General features: G+C 33.3%; 1 protein-coding gene across 1 annotated transcript in view; it reads right to left on the bottom strand.

The window, feature by feature from the left end:
- LOC106126534 (acetylcholinesterase) overlaps positions 1 to 9,035 on the bottom strand; it is a 10,610-nt gene extending 1,575 nt beyond the window's left edge. The window contains exons 1-3 of the mRNA XM_013324244.1: positions 8,581 to 9,035; positions 2,506 to 2,612; positions 7 to 31 (exon numbers count right to left, since the gene is read on the bottom strand). Coding sequence (XP_013179698.1) covers positions 7 to 31; positions 2,506 to 2,612; positions 8,581 to 8,989 — 541 coding nt within the window. The 5' untranslated portion in view covers positions 8,990 to 9,035. The remainder of the gene's footprint in view (positions 1 to 6; positions 32 to 2,505; positions 2,613 to 8,580) is intronic.
- Between the last annotated feature and the right edge of the window lie 10,101 nt (positions 9,036 to 19,136).

Raw genomic sequence — 19,136 nt, 5'->3', positions numbered from 1 at the left:
TCAGACGATAGGCGACAGATATAAAAATCACCTGAAAAAATTACATCAATGTTAGAGGATCACTACTTTTGTTTAACATTCAAAATATTTAATTTACAAACAGTACATGGAAAAAAAGTAAAGTACAGTCAGCGTCATATAGATCGTCACAGACAAGATATGCAAATATATAGGTACACCAAAAGTATTCAATTATATCGGTACAACAAAAGTCCTCAAAATAATAGATACATTCACCCTGCTCAAATATATCGGTACATACACAGCGTCAAATATATGAGTACATGCAAGATGCTCATAAATATCGTAGCAGCCACAGCGTCATAAGTAACGAAGCAGTCAAGATGCGCAAAAATATCGGTACATTTGACAAAATTGAACTCTATCTCTATATACTTGTGATACAATTTGGAATAAACTACTTCTGTTACATTCATTTGACACTTTGTATTAACATTATAGGTTGTCCGGAAAGTTCGTTCTGATTTTCGATATAAAGCTTACAATAGACTGTAGCTGAAGTGGATTCATTTTCGGATTTCCACCATTATCAAACGTCACAAATATTTCTATATTGTGAATAATTTCATTTCATTGGTTGAGATAAAAACTAATTTTTAAAATTTTATCCAATAATAAAAGACGTTTTAGGTATAGAGTCGTACCAATATAATTTAAAAACATTTCCAAAAATTTAAGAGAACAGGGTTTCAATTTTCCTTATAAAGCGGCACGAACTTACTGGGCAACCCAATATTTTTCTTCTTCTGTCATAACGCTTAAATATAAAAGTTTGTCACGCCGAATATGACAGATACGTATTAACTAATATCAAATTTTGCCTTGTCACAATATATATAATACTAGTTTGGCGCAGTATTCTAGTATGTTTGCCGTAATATGTAAGTTTACCGGTTCGAATCTCAGGCTACTTTTTTTTCATTTTATCAATCATGGGGTTATTTTTTCATAACCAGTAAAAATTTGGTAATGTAAAATTTTGCTCGACAATTTTTTTTTATAATTTTCGCTGTCGGGTAGAAAGAAATTTAAATAAAGTTAACAACAATTAGGTCAGACCATCGCGGGTGAAGTGAGTGGGCGGAGCGTGGATTGTCTTTGCGGGTTTTAAGAATGGTACGCGCGGAAACTATACGTACAAGTGTTATCTACATATGTGTGCGCGCCCACGCACACTGGAATGTTTATTGCAATCGACCAAAAATTTGATGTAGTTTGGATATTAACATTCAGTTTTTTTCTTTGTTTCTTAAATATAATCAGTATCAGTAAAAGGTAAAAGTAAAAGTGTTATTTTTACCGTTACAAGCTTAACAAACATGAGGAATAAACAAATTACATGCCAATAGCATCGCTTTATCTCCTTCATTTTTGTTTGAAATAGAAAAGTACTCATTAGTCCAAGGCAACTACGGCGATAGAATTTAATTACATGTGCTTCGATATTAAAATTAAAAAGTTTAAATATCAAAAAAAAATAGTGGCTTGGGATTTGAACCGCCGACCTTACGTACCAACGGCGGCGAACGGTAAGGCCACGAGACCAAACTAGCATATATGATGACAAACTTAAATTTGATGTTGGTTTTATCTAAATAATATCTGTCATCCGCGTCGAACACTTTTAGTAAATTTTGAAAAATGGTTTGATGAAATTGTCAAATGAATGTAACAGAAGTAGTTTATTCCAATTTGTATCACAAGTATATAGAGATAGAGTTCAATTTTGTCAAATGTACCGATATTTTTGCGCACCTTGACTGCTTCGTTACTTATGACGCTGTGGCTGCTACGATATTTATGAGCATCTTGCATGTACTCATATATTTGACGCTGTGTATGTACCGATGTTTTTGAGCAGGGTGAATGTATCTATTATTTTGAGGACTTTTGTTGTACCGATATAATTGATTACTTTTGATGTACCTATATATTTGCATATCTTGTCTGTGACGATCTATATGACGCTGACTGTACATAGAAGAGAAAAAAATATACTTTTAACACAGTGTGTATCTATACTTGCCGTTATTTCTTAGTATTGAAGTTTATAAATAAATATCCAATTAAATTTTTAACAGTGGTAGACTCCGCTTTAACATCTTCGCACGAATTGGCCCGGCTCGCCCGGTGAAATACCACGATCACACAGAAGACAGGCGTGAAGTGGAAGCAATTCCGCGTTTCGTCTGATGAGTGTGCGTCCCGGAGGCCTAATTTAATCCTCTTTCCCTTCCCACCCTTTTTCTTATAAGGAACGGATGGGAAGTGGAAGTGGATTTTCCGGATGAGAGGAAGCATGGAAATATTTTCTTTCTGTGCATCCTCTCCTCCGTCGATTAAAGGTAGGCAATGCATATGCAATTGCGTATGTCTATGGGCAACGGTCACTTCGCTATTTCAGCGATTTCACGTGGCCGCTCGCACATTTGCCACCTTATGATATATAAAAAAAATATATAAATGTGAAATAATAAGGAATACCTTTTGTTTTAATACAAGTTGGAAAGGATTAAGTGAATTAGGGCTGCCTCGTATGAAGTCTCCGCCGTGAAACCACACCATCGTTGGATATCCCTCAACTTTTAAATCTGTAATAAGAATATTTTTAAAACGATAATAAAAGAAACTCTGACAACAACAATATAAAAAGTTATAAAAAAAGAAGACACAATCAAAATCACTATAAAAATTAAATGTTAGAATTTTATGAAAATAATCTTCGAATAATTTAATCTTTATGAATTTGTTTTTTAAAAACTCTTTGAATTATTATTAAGCTTTACGATGACTTTAATTCTAATTGTACCTATTAAGTTATGATATAAGATTGAAGGTCAATCCAGCGATAACATTGCAAAAAAAAGTCTAGGAAACAATTTGTAGCAAATGACCGTTGTGCGGAAACATACGTTTCTTTTCAACCGTTAAATTATTATTCAGGTCAGAAATGAGATTAAGGTTAGGTCGACAAGTCAAAGTGCCCCTAACGAGTAAGCTATTGGCACGGAATTCTTGCATTAATGACTGGAATTTACTTGAAAACCGCGATGTTTAATAGACTGCATTGTTATTATGTGTTCGCAGAAGTAGGTTACGCTTTGTACACACACGAATAGAAAATAGAAATATGCATTAAATGATTCTTTAGATATTTCAAAGCATACGCTTTTAATTTATTTCTGAAAAACCACATTATTATTAAATTCTTCATTTCTCATTCATGCATAAATGTATGCTATTTTATTGCATCTGATGTTTTGTATTCAAGGCTAACTCATGCCTTTAAGTGAATCACAGAATTTCCAGAAATAGTATTGAAACGTTACGACAGGATGACGATTCTCCCAGTAATACTGCTGTCTCGAGAGATAAGACAAGGAAGGCTAATCCAAAGTGATACGAAAGGTAAAAGAAGAAGAAGGATAGGCAAAGACAGGAAAGTGGACCAACATGTAAGTTGTGAACTTGGTTTCTTTTAGTTTGACTAGTAACGGTCAAGAGTGATTTCTTAGTTTTCGAAATTTAAGTTTATATGTAGAGAAAAAGAACAAATAATTAAAAGTGCATTTTAGGAACCTAGTAGTTTGTTTATAACAACAAAATCACACGTGGAATCGACCCTTAAACAATCAATATGTTATAACCCGCTGAGAAAATTTAACCTCAAACTTAAGCGCGTATACGAAAGTAATTATTATGCGTGGTTTATTCAAATTTCCAGCGTAACATTGCGACGCCGTCACGCATACTCTGCCCTCAGTTTAATTACTGCCTTCTAATACGTACGAGCATATACAACATTTTTCACTCAGGGTTACCACTTACTATTAATATAAATGTATTTAACAGTGGTAGAGCCCGCTTTAATATCTTCGCACGAATTGGCCCGGCTCGCCCGGTGAAATACCACGACCACATAGAATTCCGCGTTTCGTCTGACGAGTGTGCGTCCCGGAAGCCTAATTCAGTCCTCTTTCCCTTCCCACCCTTTTTTTTATAGGGAAAGGATGGGAAGTGGAAATGGACTTTCCGGATGAGAGGATGCATGGGAAGGGAAGATATTTTCTTTCTGTGCATCCTTTCTCCGTCGATTAAAGGTAGGCAACGCATATGCAATTGCGTATGTCTATGGGCAACGGTCACTTCGCTATTTCAGCGAACTTAGGTGGCGGCTTGCTCGTCTGCCACCTTATGATATAAAAAAAATGTAAATAAAAAATGCAAGCTATTATTTGCATACTTAGAATTATTAGCATTAAAATAATAATCTAAAAAGTGCTAGTAAATACAATACTGGGGCGATTTTGACACAAAAATAATTATTTTTGATAATATTTACAATTAAGTCAAATTTATTTTTTGATAAGGTAAAAGACGCGAGAAAGAATCAACAATCATTTTTTGCACATTCTCATTCCGTATAAAACAGAAAAATATTTTTATATCTTTTATATAAAAATATTCGTGCGACAACCCTATCTACATTACTTAGTGCCTTTTGATTTCGCCATACCAGATTAACAAGGCGAGAATTGCCTACATACAAGTTAAAGGGGTTAAATAACGTATGAAGATTTAATAAGCTATAAGTAGGGTAACTGAAAACCAAGAAAATCCTTTTTGCTATGTTTTTATATCCTCAACGTGATAGGGCAAACCTTTTACTTGACTTATTTGATGAAATATTTCGAGCAAACCCCATGAAAAGCTGAAATGTAATCTGAGATCTAATTTGTTATATTTATTATATAAGATTTATTCAACTGTTTAAAAGTTATAACTATTTTTAGTACTTTAATTGGGAACGAATTTAAATCAGTTTCTTTTGTTATTAAAAATCCAATTTTTGTTTATTTTTAATATTTCTTTTTAAGAAAAAATATTAGTAGATTTATTTGTAAGATTACTTATATTTCTTTTACCATTCCAACTAAGCTCTAGGCTTGTGCTAGGATATGGTTTACAACGATAGTCGAATCGCGGGATTCGAACCCCCGACGACTCGTGATCGGAAAACCGTACCCTTAACTATTAGGCTATTGACGCTACTAATATATGTTTCAAAATTATATTTTAATGTTAATTAAGAAAGAAATAAGCTCGAAAGAAAAATATAAAGCAAATTTCGTTTTACTATAGGCCGGGTTTCGATCAGTCGGGTTTTATGTCTTTTCCATTCGTTTTCGTTTTTCATTTGCGTGTGCAAGAGACTTTATAATTTATTAAAACTTTATTAGCATTTGTATTTGTCGGCGCTAAGGCTCGCTGACAGGGTTATCGTAATATCAAACATGGCCGCACACGTGATACGTTCAATCTGAGAATGTCGAGCTCTGTATTGTTAGTGAACGAGAAAAGTGGAAATAATTAATGTACCGTGTCAATAATACAAATACAAAAATACTAATAAAAAATTGTCTTCTTTAACATTTTATACAAACTTTTACTACAATTAATAATTGCTTTTGTAGATATTTCAATGTAGACGAGGTGAAAGAGATTTGTCAGGGCCGCGTGAAATGGAAATTCATAATCTCTATCTATCTGTCTGAGTTACTGGCGTTATGCGTGTAATCACTATAGAAATAATTTGAATTTTTTTTTGAACATAACAAAAATCAAAACGGCATTCTAAAAACTTTTTCTAAGACTAATACCCACTCGAGTCGCGTACGAAAAGGTCCGCCAATTTTAAAAGGTTCGAGAACTTTCCAAACGCCATCACAAACTTAGTGGATGTCGAAGATCAAAGAATAATATAGAGGGATCGAAAATTAAGCGTTAAAGTCCCGGGACGTGATTTTAATGTTTATAAAAACCGTACCAAAAGAAACGTTTATAAAAAAGCTATTATATATTTTGCCAAACAACAATAAATATGAAAAACGCTAGAGTAAAACCATTATGTAGAGTTATGATAATGTTTAATCGATACTCTATTATTGAAAATAGCGTAATAATACTATAAATTTAAACTCGTAACATTTTTTTTTTGTAAAAATATTAGCAGATTTTTTGTGTAAATTTACTAATATTTCTTGTACCATTCCAACTAAGCTCTATGCTTGTGCTAGGATATGGTTTACGACAATAGTCGAATGGCGGGATTCGAACCCCCGACCTCGTGAACGGAAATCCGTACCCTTAACCATTAGGCTATTGACGCTTGACATTCATTAAAGGTACAAAATGGTTTTTATCTATTTTACAGTTGGAGTACAAAAATATTACGAATTAAAAAATCCTTACTAACTATGAGCTTTAGTTTTAGTTATGAGTTTTAGTATTACTAACAAACATCCATACATTGAAACTTTAACATTTATAATATTAGTAAGAAGAACATATAGTATTGAAAACAATATCTATACAAATATATTTCTATCTCTTTTGTTTTAAAGATAATGAAAAGGGACGATATTATATTTTTTACATATTACAAATGCTTGGGCTCCTCGCCTTTAATTAGGTATTTCCTTTGACGGACTCCAAATATTTTTTTCCGTAACAAAATCTTTCATAAATTACGAATATCGATACTTCAAACTTTAGATTAAGTAAAAGCAATCTTAAAGAAAAAGTTTTAATGAAAAAAAAAAGTAGATTCCAAAACTGGAAACTCGTGTTGGTAAGTAATTTAATCTCATTTTAAAAATTCATACTTTAATTATGACTTCGATTATCCAAATATTACGAATTAAAAATACTAAGGAAATACAACTCTTAAAATTACCTTTTAAATAATAATAGAAGAAAGAAAGTAATAGATATTTTTCTACAACACTAACAGTGATTTTCTGAGACCACAATCCCGTTAAAAATATATTGTCATCGCTTTTTGTCAAAGACAACTATATGTTTTATATAGACATTTTAATCTTGGACACCAACAGTAAACTATATAAAAATATTTTAGTTAACAAAAATCTATTAAACAAACCCTTATTTAACAAAAGAAATATGGCTTACTTTTATTCTCTAGCCTAACAAAATGCATCCATGTCATTCGAAATGTAGGTGTGTTACCCCAGTTATTGATAATTTTTGTTAGGATTTTTTATTATACTAATTATAAAATATATTTATAATAGATTGGCGTGTAATATAAATACGTTACAGTAGCAACATCTTTTTTCTGTCCACAATTAAAATTAATATTGTCTTTACAAAACAATTAGTTCTCATTTCGCCGACTAGACTATTACTAGTACATTTACCCTACCTTAAAATTAGTTTTATATTTAAAATTCGTTTCTGTTTTTCTAGTTATTTTGTTTAAAGGAATATTAAACCAATCCTGCGGAATAATGTTAATATGATATCGACTTATGTTTTATGAAAAGATATAAAAAGAGGATGTAAAAAAGGTTTAACACTCCGGAACCGCGATATCAAGGTGAACAAAAGGCTCCTGATTACAGGTACAAGTTTCCCTTTTTCTTTTGAGAGGGTAATGGGGCGTTCTTTCAGCTTCATCTTAATGCCTTTCGGTGGTTTCATATTTACCTGAAATATTTTCCTTAAGACATTTATTTCACATACTACAATAGTGTTGAAAACATACTATGAAACGATGTTAAACTTTGAATTTTAATATTTCTTTAACAAATGCGGTTTATATTAATCAAATTCAACATTTTCATATGTTATTCGGCTGCAAACAAGCTATCGGTCACCTGGATTCGCTGAAATATAGACATCAGCAATTGAGGATACGTTGACTACATTTATTCGACGGAGGAGGGGACATACAGAAAAAATATTTATCCTTCCGTAATACATTTAGAGTATAACATATAAAAACACCCGTAATAATGTTATTTAGATATCAAAATAAATTGTTAGAACTTTTTCTAAGTTAATCAAATTCTATCAACCTTGGTATTTCGCTGATACAATAATGGCAAGAATAAATATGATTCATTGCTTGTGAACTATCGGGCTTAAATCAAACGAGGGGAGGCCTAGAATACCGACGAACAAAACTTGATACACGCGGTCGTAGAACGAAATTCTTATCTGATTAAAGGGAGACCATTTGGTATTTGTAAACTAGGTTAATAAAGGACTAAGCGAAAGTTTTGTACCTAACGCTATTTACTCTAAAATTATCTTAACGCTGTCTTAATCTATATCTATATTATAAAGAGAAAATATTAATTGTTTGTTTGTTTGCAATGAGGCTACGGAAACTACTAAGGCGATTTGAAAATTTCCTTTACTTTTGGAAAGCTACACTATCCCCAAGTGATTAGGCTATATTTATTACTAGATTTTTTTTATTTCCGCACAGTCGAAATCACGAGCAACTATTAGTCTAGAATAATTTATATTCTAAATTACAAATTTACTAAGTTTTTGAGATAAAATTTTAATTTATTTTTAAAATTAAAAAACAAAATTCTTGAATTCATCAAAACTAAAGATGTGTACCGAATTTCAGATCGATCTGTCAACATTAAGTGTGTCTAATTTCAATTATTATTCTTAATTTTAATAAACAGAACAAATTGAATATAATCATTTAAAATAATAATAGTGTATTAGCTACTTTACCATCTGGAATATAAACATTTAGGTAAAGACAATCTTCTGAATATTCCTTTTGTCTAGGCTCCTCCATCTGAGATTCCAAAAGTTTCATAAACAACTCATCATGTTTATTTAAAGGATTCTGTACATCTTCTTTCTTAGGATCTCTTTGCATACAATCAGGTGCATAAACAGTGGCATTCCTTACACCTTCCCATTGGGGTAAATCGGTGTATTCTGGTGGAGTAAATCTTCTGTAATCTATTGGCGGCTGGGCGTATGGTATTCCGACGTATGCTGCTATCCTTTTGGTACGAAACCGAGTGATATACATCCCTGATATCATTCCTTGGTTGGCTATCATAACTTGTTTTGGTTCTCTAGCTGATAGAACTTCGGAAACGAATAATACCAACACTATAGCACAAATCATTTTCACTATTCACTGATTTAATTTATTCAATGGTTTTATTTCTCACGTTCTGACTTGTCGCGGTTATACGAATGTATGGACATTTTTAAAAGCCCTTACGGTTGGCAGTAGGCGCCAGCTCGGTTGGTGCGTTACTGTTTCTCGTGCAGACTTTGGCTCGTAAACAGTGGGGCTATCCGTCGTTATAGCGACCAAGGAATTGCTTTTGTGCTATATGTATTTGCATAGAGGGGACATTGTTAAATAATATTCCTGTAACTTTGAAAACAATTTTTGTAACATGAATGATTCGATTCGAGTTTATTAAGAAATGAGAGAAAGTATTGTGCATCAACTCTGAATCAACTGGCACAGGAAAACATTGATTCAAGATTTGGTTGACATGCGTCTGACATAATCCACATTACCTTCATACATTAAAAATGCCCCTTCCTTGCTTTTCATTTCTCCATTTAATACCTTTTTCCCACTCAGCTACAGATAACAAATAACGAATTTTGTTGTTTGGTAATAAAACATTTATTTTTGTTTGTCGTATCTAAACATTGTTATATCTACAACAATAGGCAGTAAGCTTGCGACGCGAACGGATCGCGTGACTGTAAGCTAAGCTTTGGAGTCAATGCATTCGCTTTTCGTTTTTTTGTTTCACTTCGCATCATCTCCCCTTATATAGGTCAGTGCGACTAAAATATTGATTAACAAGGTACTCTAAAGTTGTCATCACAATCAGGTTTCAACCGAAGGGCTCGAACCTACCTTAAAATAGGGATAACTACAGGGCTTAGACTACAGGCCCAGTCGAATTTGTGTACAAGTAGACAGTTTTAACTCAATAATAACTTTTATAAAGATACAGAAGACCACACAGAAGACAGGCGAGAAGTGGAAGCAATTCTGCGTTTCGTCTGATGAGTGTGCGTCCCGGAGGCCTAATCTAGTTCTCTTTTCCTTCCCACCCTTTTTCTTATGAGGAAAGGATGGGAAGTGGAAGTGGACATTCCGGATGAGTGGATGCATGGTAAGGGACGAAAATCTTTCTATGCATCCTCTCTTCATTCGATTAAAGGTAAACCGTATATGCAACTGCGTATGTCTATAGGCAACGCTCACTTCGCTATTTCAGCGATGTCAAGTGGCCGCTAGCTCGTTGGCCACCTTATGATACAAAAAAAGATTATAATATCTTTAAGAAACATTGATCTAAAAGTAATCTCTCGAGAGCCCGATTTTACTAAGTTTTAAAGTCAATCAAAGTCAAATAAATGTTCTTAAGTTATCCAGACAGAGGCGCGCGGTAAATAATGTCTAAAAATCGACTGTAATTACTCACTATGCCTTTTTAATCCTTAAAGAAGTTTAGTCTTTTTAATATAATTACAAAAATGTTATATTAAATTTTTTTGATAAAGTTAAAATATCTAATATTCTTTGTTTAAAGGATACGGTAGTGAAAACTAATCTTAAAACAACGTTCAAAAACAAAATAATGCTCCCATATACTTTAAACGGTTAAAATTGCGTTGCCTATGTTAATCTTTGCCAACTGAGTTAAGGAAGAAGATTAATGTTACAAGAATAAATTACTGAACAAAATGAAAAACTGGGCACATTCACATGAGAAAGGATTGTTGTTTAAATAATTATTTGTTGGTATATTTTAATATTTAAATTCACAGTAGCATAGATAAATGCAAGTTGATTACTTTTGCTAAATAACATTACATCATTAATTTTTCTCTTCGTCTTCTTTCTCGTCGTTGTCTCACTCGATTCAAGGTCAGCAGTTTTTGACCCTCTAAACAATCTTTCTCATATTTCTCTTATTAAATACAACTATATACTCATAAAATAAAACAAATTAAAAATGACAATAATAACGGAGTAACGGGCCGAACCGAGGTCCCTAAGGGAGCCCCCGAACTTAGTCTTAAACGAGGTTTGCGCTAAGCGCCATCTGCGCTCGGGCACCTTAAGCCCGGTGAAAAGAAAAAAACTTCATTTATTCGCTTAACTATTTCGGCGAATTTATGTGGCCACTCTTTTGTTTACCACCTTATGATATAAAAAAAGACAGACAGAGGGACGGACAACAAAGTGATCCTATAAGGGTTCCGTTTTTTTCCTATGAGGTACGGAACCCTAAAAATTGCGGGAAATTCGATACCAGCTAAGAAGGGCGTCTCTTCTTTTAATTAAATAAAAGTTATTTACTTCTATCAACACGTAATAAAGATCAATTCAAATGTAAGCAAACGAAGCAGATTACAAATCAATGTGACCGGACCTTGTCCGCTTGCCAAAATGTTAAGTTGCACCGTATGTGGGGCACCCGAAACAAGGTGGACAATCACTTATCACGTAACAACACAAGCTTTTGTTAATAGAATACCTACAGGTCGTTAAAAATAAAACTTTATTATAAGTCGTAGTTGCGTTCCGAAGGTCTGTCTTATTTTATTCCTCTTTCCCTTCCCAACCTTTTCAAGATGTAAGTGGATTGAAAGGAGGGAGACATATTTTCTTTTTATGTGCGTCTCCTCCTCCGTCGATTAAAAGTAGGCGACACATATGCAGCGGATGTCTACGGGCAACGGTTGCTTTCCCATTTCAGTGAATTCAGCTGGCCGCTTGCTTGTTTGACACCTTATAATAAAAAAAAGATTGTCATATCTAGCGTCAACCAATGATGTACGGACATAGATTAAGCTAGTTTTGTTACAGGTACAAGCATAAAAGAACTTCGTAGTCTCAGTTTTGAAGTTCGTTGAGACCAGTTTCCAATACTCAGACTACTATAAACATTGTCGAGATTTACGCTTGTTCTACTGAAAACCTTATTACAACCTTGGAATGTCTTTAACGTTAAGCCTATTATTATAATCTTCAGTGGCAAATTATACAACTCTATGATTTATAATAATTGGATAGTAAGCGTCGGAAATAGTTACCTTGACCTTTAGCTAAAAGAAAAATGATCGATTACATTGCAAACTAAAAGAATTGAATAAAAGGAGTCATTAGTTTTTAAAACAAAAGATTTTTTCAAGATACTCTGATAAAGTGCTGTTCTGTTTGTGCAATAAAGATGGAAATGAATGTAGGCTAAGAGCCAATATGTCTTAAATGCAATAGTTAAGTACTTATATTAAAAATCAAATTGCTTTTAAACTGATTTCAAGCAATTCTTACCGATTTCTATGTTTTGTCTTGACACAACTTTCTCTTTTCTTCCACAAGTACTTAATAGTTATTTAGTTTTCGTTTGATTAATAATTTCTAACACGATAATGCAGGTAACTAAAAAAAAATCTTACTAATGCGAATGTTTAGATGGATTGATGTTTGTTTGATGATATCTCCGGAACGGCTGAACGGATCTCGCTGAGATTTGGCATAGATGTGGAACATAGTCTGGAAGAACACTTAGGCTTCTTATTAGGTTTTTTTTTAATTCCGCGCGGAACGGACGGAGTCGCAGGCGACAGCTAGTTAAAAATATTTTTTTATGTAACTTTTTACATATATTTTGTCTTCGTATCAAAATAACATTGCGAGGTTTTACCTAAAATTATACGTGTTTATACAGAGCTTCGAAAACAATAAAATTCCCCGAACTGAAACTCGGTTCAAGGTGTTTTTTCCGGCGACAAATTTTATCAGATTTTCTTTTTAACTACTGTAAGAATTAGCTGTTTTTTCTTTGTAGTTTTTTTTTGTTTAAAGTGTTCATGACTCACGTAAGCTCGTTTTAAAACGATATAAGAAAATTTAATTTACTTTTATAAATTACTTCTTGATTCATTTATAATTTAATGTGCCTATGAAATGTTACGTCAATATAGAAAGGAAATTGCCTCCTATTTTTATAGGAAAATATTTTTAAACATAAAATTACATACAAATTTAAGCGTAGTTATTACTCTTTGTACATATGTGTTATTAAGTTTATTTTATAATATTCAGACTTAATTTTCAATTAAAATCGCCGCATGTTGTCTTAATTATGTATGAATTGTATGAATGAAATGTATGATCTTCAAAGTGCCAATAGGCTCATGGTTAAATATGAAGAATTTCTATCTAAAAGTTTTGGGGTTCTAATTTTCTTAATCGCCGTGTCTGGTTTTGGGTTCGAGTTTTCTTAGTCGCCGTGGAATGGTTTATGTTTGAATAACATCAACATGTTAAACATGCAATGATGTAAAAATATTTTAATAGTTTACTTAGCTATATATTGATTGCGTCAAAAAAGTCTCGCATCACCCAAGGGTAAGGGTTTCGCCGCGACCTATATCAAAATCACGCCTCAAAAGATGCGATGTCATCCATGAAAATGGAAATCAAATACGATCAAATATTTGGCTATATGTTTACTTCTCTTTATATTGATATAACAACTATTTAACAATAGTTTCCTTTATCTTTGCGACTTTAAAATTATTGAAGAATTTCTAAAAATGTTTTATTTATACAGGAGTAATTAAAATTTAAAATTTTACCGTGAGTTTCTGAGACTAAAATCCCCATCCAAAACATATTGCTATCTCTGTTTTGTCAAAGATAATGATGGACAACGGTCTCATAAACCCACGTTTAGTGGTTTAACATTCCCTTATTATAGATTTCTCTTTTGTCTCTGAATGCATTTAGTGTAATTTTTATTTCAAATTAAAACAAATATTTTCCTTTAAGAATTTGAACAAATTATATTCAAATTTTGTTACCACTGCAATGCGATTGCTTCGATAACATTCCAAGCTGTAACGCTTTTTGCGACCTTGTTTTTGGAGTTTGGATTGACCGACCCTAGCATTGACTAATGTAATAAACAGTTCAAGGCTACATTTAACTGCCCAAAAACGTCTAATAAAACTTAATCAGATTGTTCTTTGCCTTTCAACCTTTTTCAAAATGAAACAAATGATTATAGACACGACATTTAAACTATAATATTATACGATGGCGCAGTGAAACAAAATATGTCGTAATGTTTAAGTTACTTTCATTTTTTTGGCACACTATCTGTCGCTCGACTCCGTCCGCGACAAAAAAACTTAATAAGTACTATATGTGTTCTTCCAAACTATATTCTAGATGTATGCCGAATTCCATCAAAATCCGTTCAGTCGTTCCGGAGATACCGTCATACAAACATCCATCTAAACATTCGCATTTAACTATAAATGCGAATGTTTAGATGGACACTTACTATCTTACTAATACTAATTAGTAAGAAGAAAGATAGTACGATATAAAAAAATAATAGTAGCTAAAACTGCAGTATCTGTTATACTAAATAATTTCTTGTCTCTGTTTTTTGTAAACAATATGAGAGAAATGAAAACAATGTTTTCGTACAGATATTACGTCCGTGAAAACCCACGGTTTGAGGAAAAAATCAATGTTGTCGACGTATTGATTGGAAGATATTGTACAGACGAATGTTTGTAATTGATTAAATTATGTATAACACGATATGAAGGCACTCCTTTTTCCGATAATTCCGTTTGCGTTCATCAGAAATTTCGTCCATGCCACTCACCTTCCTAATGCATATACCGAGAAATAATAATAAATGCCATTAATCTAAAATATTAAGAGATTCGACGTTATATAAATGAGAACATGTATACTTCGAATTATATAAAACTAGCTATCGCCTACGACGCCGTCCGCGCGGTATTAAAAAAACTTAATTAGTAGCCTATGTGTTTTTCAAACTATGTTCTACATTTATGTCAAATTTCAGCGAGATCCAAACAGCCGTTGTAAAGATATCTTCAAACAAAAAACATCCATCCATCTAAATATTCGCATTTATAATATTAGTAAGAAGTAAGAAAATATAATTGTATGCAGCTCCTGAATTTTGATGTCATAAAAAAAAATAAAACTGCATAGCTTACATATTAAAATGATTTATTACGAGTATTATTAAACATTCAGAATTGATGAATTTTATTATCTTACCAAAATACTGCGAATTCAGCAGTTTTATAGTACGCCAGATGGTGTGCAGATTACTAAAGGCATAACGTTAAAAGGTATAAAAGGTTTGCGAAAATCATGAAATGTAATATTTCGTTTGATTAAAATTTATTTAGTTATAATTTATTTTAGTAAAATTCAAAGAAAACGAACCGAAAAACGAAAAAGTATAATATATTCTAGCTAAAACTACGCTACTTGTTCGCAACGAACTCCTGTTCGTTACTAAGAAAGTAATGAATAAGCCAGCGCTTGACTACGATTCCAGCTGATGTTAAGTGACGATGTGTTCGATGGTACGCGCTAGCTAGCTAGCTTTGTAAATGCCTGTTAACTCTACCCTTGAAGAACCCCATTCTTAAACGTTGAAAAACTGTAGTTGGCAAGTTCCAATACTTGATCAGATTGCCGACCTTAATAAAAGGGCACTTTGAGAATAACAAATTCTAATGCAACGAATGGCATTGCAAATTGAACCAAATTATAGATGTGTACATTATTTTTTATTTCTAATTGTCTTTGATAATAACTGAAATTAATACGTGTTCGTAAATAATCTACAGTACCTGGATGACCGAGCATTGCTCAGTATTTTTTTAAATTGTGTTTTTTGAAAATTATATTTAAGTACGAATTACTAATAAAATGATGAAATATGAATAATATTTTTCGATCTTACCGATAGAAAAAGTTAAGTTTATGTTTAAGTTGATTATCGATAAAACACGAATAAAATGACATTTTCTAAAAATGATTCCAAGCTAGATCGATTTATCGCCCCCGAAGCCCCCCATATACTAAATTTTATGAAAATCGTTGGAGCCGATTCCGAGATTCCAATTTTATATATATATACTAGCGGACCCGACAGACGTTGTCCTGTCTACACGTCTTTAATTCGAATATTATTTAAAATTTGACACTGCGATGATAGCGCCATCTGTCGGATCCAATGTAAAACATTCCAAAATCAACAACTACTAATAAATTAAAAATTAATTAAAAAAACATTGTCCAGCGGACAAAATTGTGAATCTAAACCATTCCCATATCCCCTTGAACACACACAAAAAATTTCATCAAAATCGGTCCAGTCGTTTGAGAGAAGTTCAGTGACATACACACTCACAGAAGAATTATATATATAAAGATATATTTCGCAATTCTTGTATAATGAATTTAATTTACATTTTTCAGAAAAAAAATGGTTATTGTGAAAAAACTAATGCAGTAACACACGTAACAAAAATACGGACAAATTAACACGCTCCTTCTTTTTGAAGTCGCCTGAATTAAGCAAAGACCCACATCTTTTACCTCAACGATAAACTAAGCTTAAGTTATTGATGTCTTTATCTCTATGATATTGATGTCTTGTCACCTCGCAGAGACAAGACATAATGTCTCATTAGGTATAATTATGTCTGCTAATAGACTGCTATTAATTACCTCACAGTTAGTATTATCTCCACTGATTTATATTGGAAATGGAGAAATGTAATTCAATGGTTGCATTTATGTATTTGAGTTTTACATAAAATTATCATTGTTATTTTGACGACTTAAAATATCCAAAAGAACAAGTTAAAATATCCACCAGATTATCCGCTACATGCAACCGTCAAGTGCTTGGATACTTTGAACATATTTCCCATAGACACCCCGACAACCTGGACAAATTGGTTGTGGTTGGAAAGATAGAGGGTACAAAGTCACGGGGTCGATCAAGTGCAGGCTATATTGGACGTAATATCACGACTGCCCTAAAACAAGCCGAAGACAGTACGGCGTGGAGGCAGCTGGTCTACGCATCCGTTAAGGCATATCAAGACGAGCGCTACCTTCAGTAATGAAGTATACGAAGAAGAATTTTGATGCCAAATAGCTATGACACTGTAAGAAAAGTTCAAAGCTTATTCATTAAGCCGTAATTAAGCCGACCTGGTACCAGGTCATAATGTAACAAATATACAGACAAACATTCTCAACATAAAGCAGTAGAGTAAAAACATCAAGCATGCTTTACTAAACGATTTATAAATCTTAACATACTAATAACATTCTTTTGGGAAATACAGATGGATGAACATGGAATAACAATATTATTGTTTCGGAGGTGGTAATTTGTAATTACATGTTGTAGGACGAATAATTCGCAAGCAGTACTAATTGCAAGATAAACGTCGGCGTCCGGGAAAGGACATAAATCAAATCAGGGAATTATTTATTACCTACGTTTCAGACGTTGATATGTTTGCAGCTCGCGTGCTTCCAAAAATATTATTTATCATAAATTTTATTTTTAATTAATATAATTACAAAAGTCTAATAATAAACTATTTAATAAAACTAATTAATTAAACTACCAAAATAATACTATAAACTATATACTAAAACTAAACCAAACTAAAAATAAAACTAAATAATATAAAAAATTGACCCCAAATCGCTGCGGTCGCACGGTAGGGTTCCCAAGAGGCTGGCGGCATTTCCCCGTTGGATGGCCAGGCTCAACCTTTGGCCGAAATGCGCGCCAGCCCTTGGATCCCCTGAGGCGTCGATGAGGCGTGCGGAAATCTCCTTAAACAGGCGACGGGCTTCCGCACCCCAAGGCCCTAAGGTCTCCACGGCAAAAGGCGCAAATATATACGGATCTGCCAACGCCGTATATTTACGCCTTTTATTGATTTCGGCTGTCGCCGCAGCTGCGCCGGCTTTACGAGCGGTCGCTCTCACGTGGGATGGAGCAACAGTGTCCACGCATGTGGCATCCCACACGAGTGACCGCCCGTTTTTCCACGGAATGAGCGTCATACCGTCGGGCCTCTTGCCATCGTCTCGGGCAATGCCATTGGGTTCAAGCACTGCCGGCACGCCGGAAGAGGCAAGGGCTCGACGGATGACGTCATTTAAAGCGGCATGGCGCGGAATGCGTCCTGCACTGCGACGACATGCTAAACCGTGATGCTTATTTTTTAATTAATTAAATGTCCGGCGAGAATCGTAACTAAATTCCGAAATTAACAGTATTATATATCTTTAACAGTTTTTTTTTGTGGAACGGTCTGCCCTCGCCGGTGTATCCAGACCAATACGACTTAGAGTCCTTCAGGAAGCGATCACCTTGGTGTTCCCGTCGAATGTTTGCTTAATTCTCCTATATGGTCTATAAATGGTCGTATGTTATAGTTCATATATTTTGGCTTTGTTCTTTTATTCGTCTTTAAAAATAAAGTTCTAAATTCGACTGTCTATTTATCGTAAAAGTAAGCCAGACATTAAAATTGAGTTTATAATAACGAAAACTTTACGATAACAAAAACTTAGACAAATTGCTAACTTTGCGATAAACTTTCAAGTCCAGTTATTAACTTTCCCGTCACCTTATTTAAGGAGACAAAATTATTTCATAACTTTAAAATTAAGTTAGAGAGACATAGGAAGAGCCATGAACAAGAAACAGAACAGAAGAGAAGTTAGAGAGACTTCTTTATTATACTGGTACTCCAAAAGACAGACATTGTAATAACAGTGGTAGACGCTACCTACAAAAACATCATGTAATACGACGTCGGATACATATAAATCTAAAAACATTTTAGAGCATGACGGGATTAGAACCCAGAACGTGCAGATTACATGTTAAGTGCTTAACACATGAGGCACCGAAGCTCTGAAATCCGAACAATGGCTCACTTGAATCAATACATATTTTTATCTCTGTTTTGGCAAAGAGAATGAAAGGGATAACAATATATATCAATACAAGTGTTACTGCAGTGGTAACCCACTGTAACGTTGTCATCAATCATATTGTAGATATTTTTATCAACAACATGCTATTGTTTTAGTTGCTTCAAAAAGGGTCGATACGTACATTGTTCAGGAACAAAAGCGCACTTGTATTTGTTAACGTGAGATTGTACTTGCGAAATATTCATAAAAAAAAACTATTGTGAACTTATTTTTTCGTAGAGAGAAAGAGATACACATATCATCTACCCTTGTCTTTGGGTTATCGCTACAGATTTTTGTTGTTCGAAAACTGTGTATCACAATTTATTTTTTATCATGCATATAAATGCATTTTATATAATTTTTGGTAATCCAAATTCCCAGTAATACAAAATCAACTAACTTGAAAAGTTTACGAGGA

This window comes from Papilio xuthus, unplaced genomic scaffold, assembly GCF_000836235.2.
Source record: "Papilio xuthus unplaced genomic scaffold, Pxut_1.1 DF824992.1, whole genome shotgun sequence".
NCBI classification, from domain to species: Eukaryota; Metazoa; Arthropoda; class Insecta; order Lepidoptera; family Papilionidae; genus Papilio; species Papilio xuthus.
The sequence above is the reverse complement of the archived record's forward strand: the minus strand, read 5'-3'. Positions and strand labels throughout refer to the sequence as shown.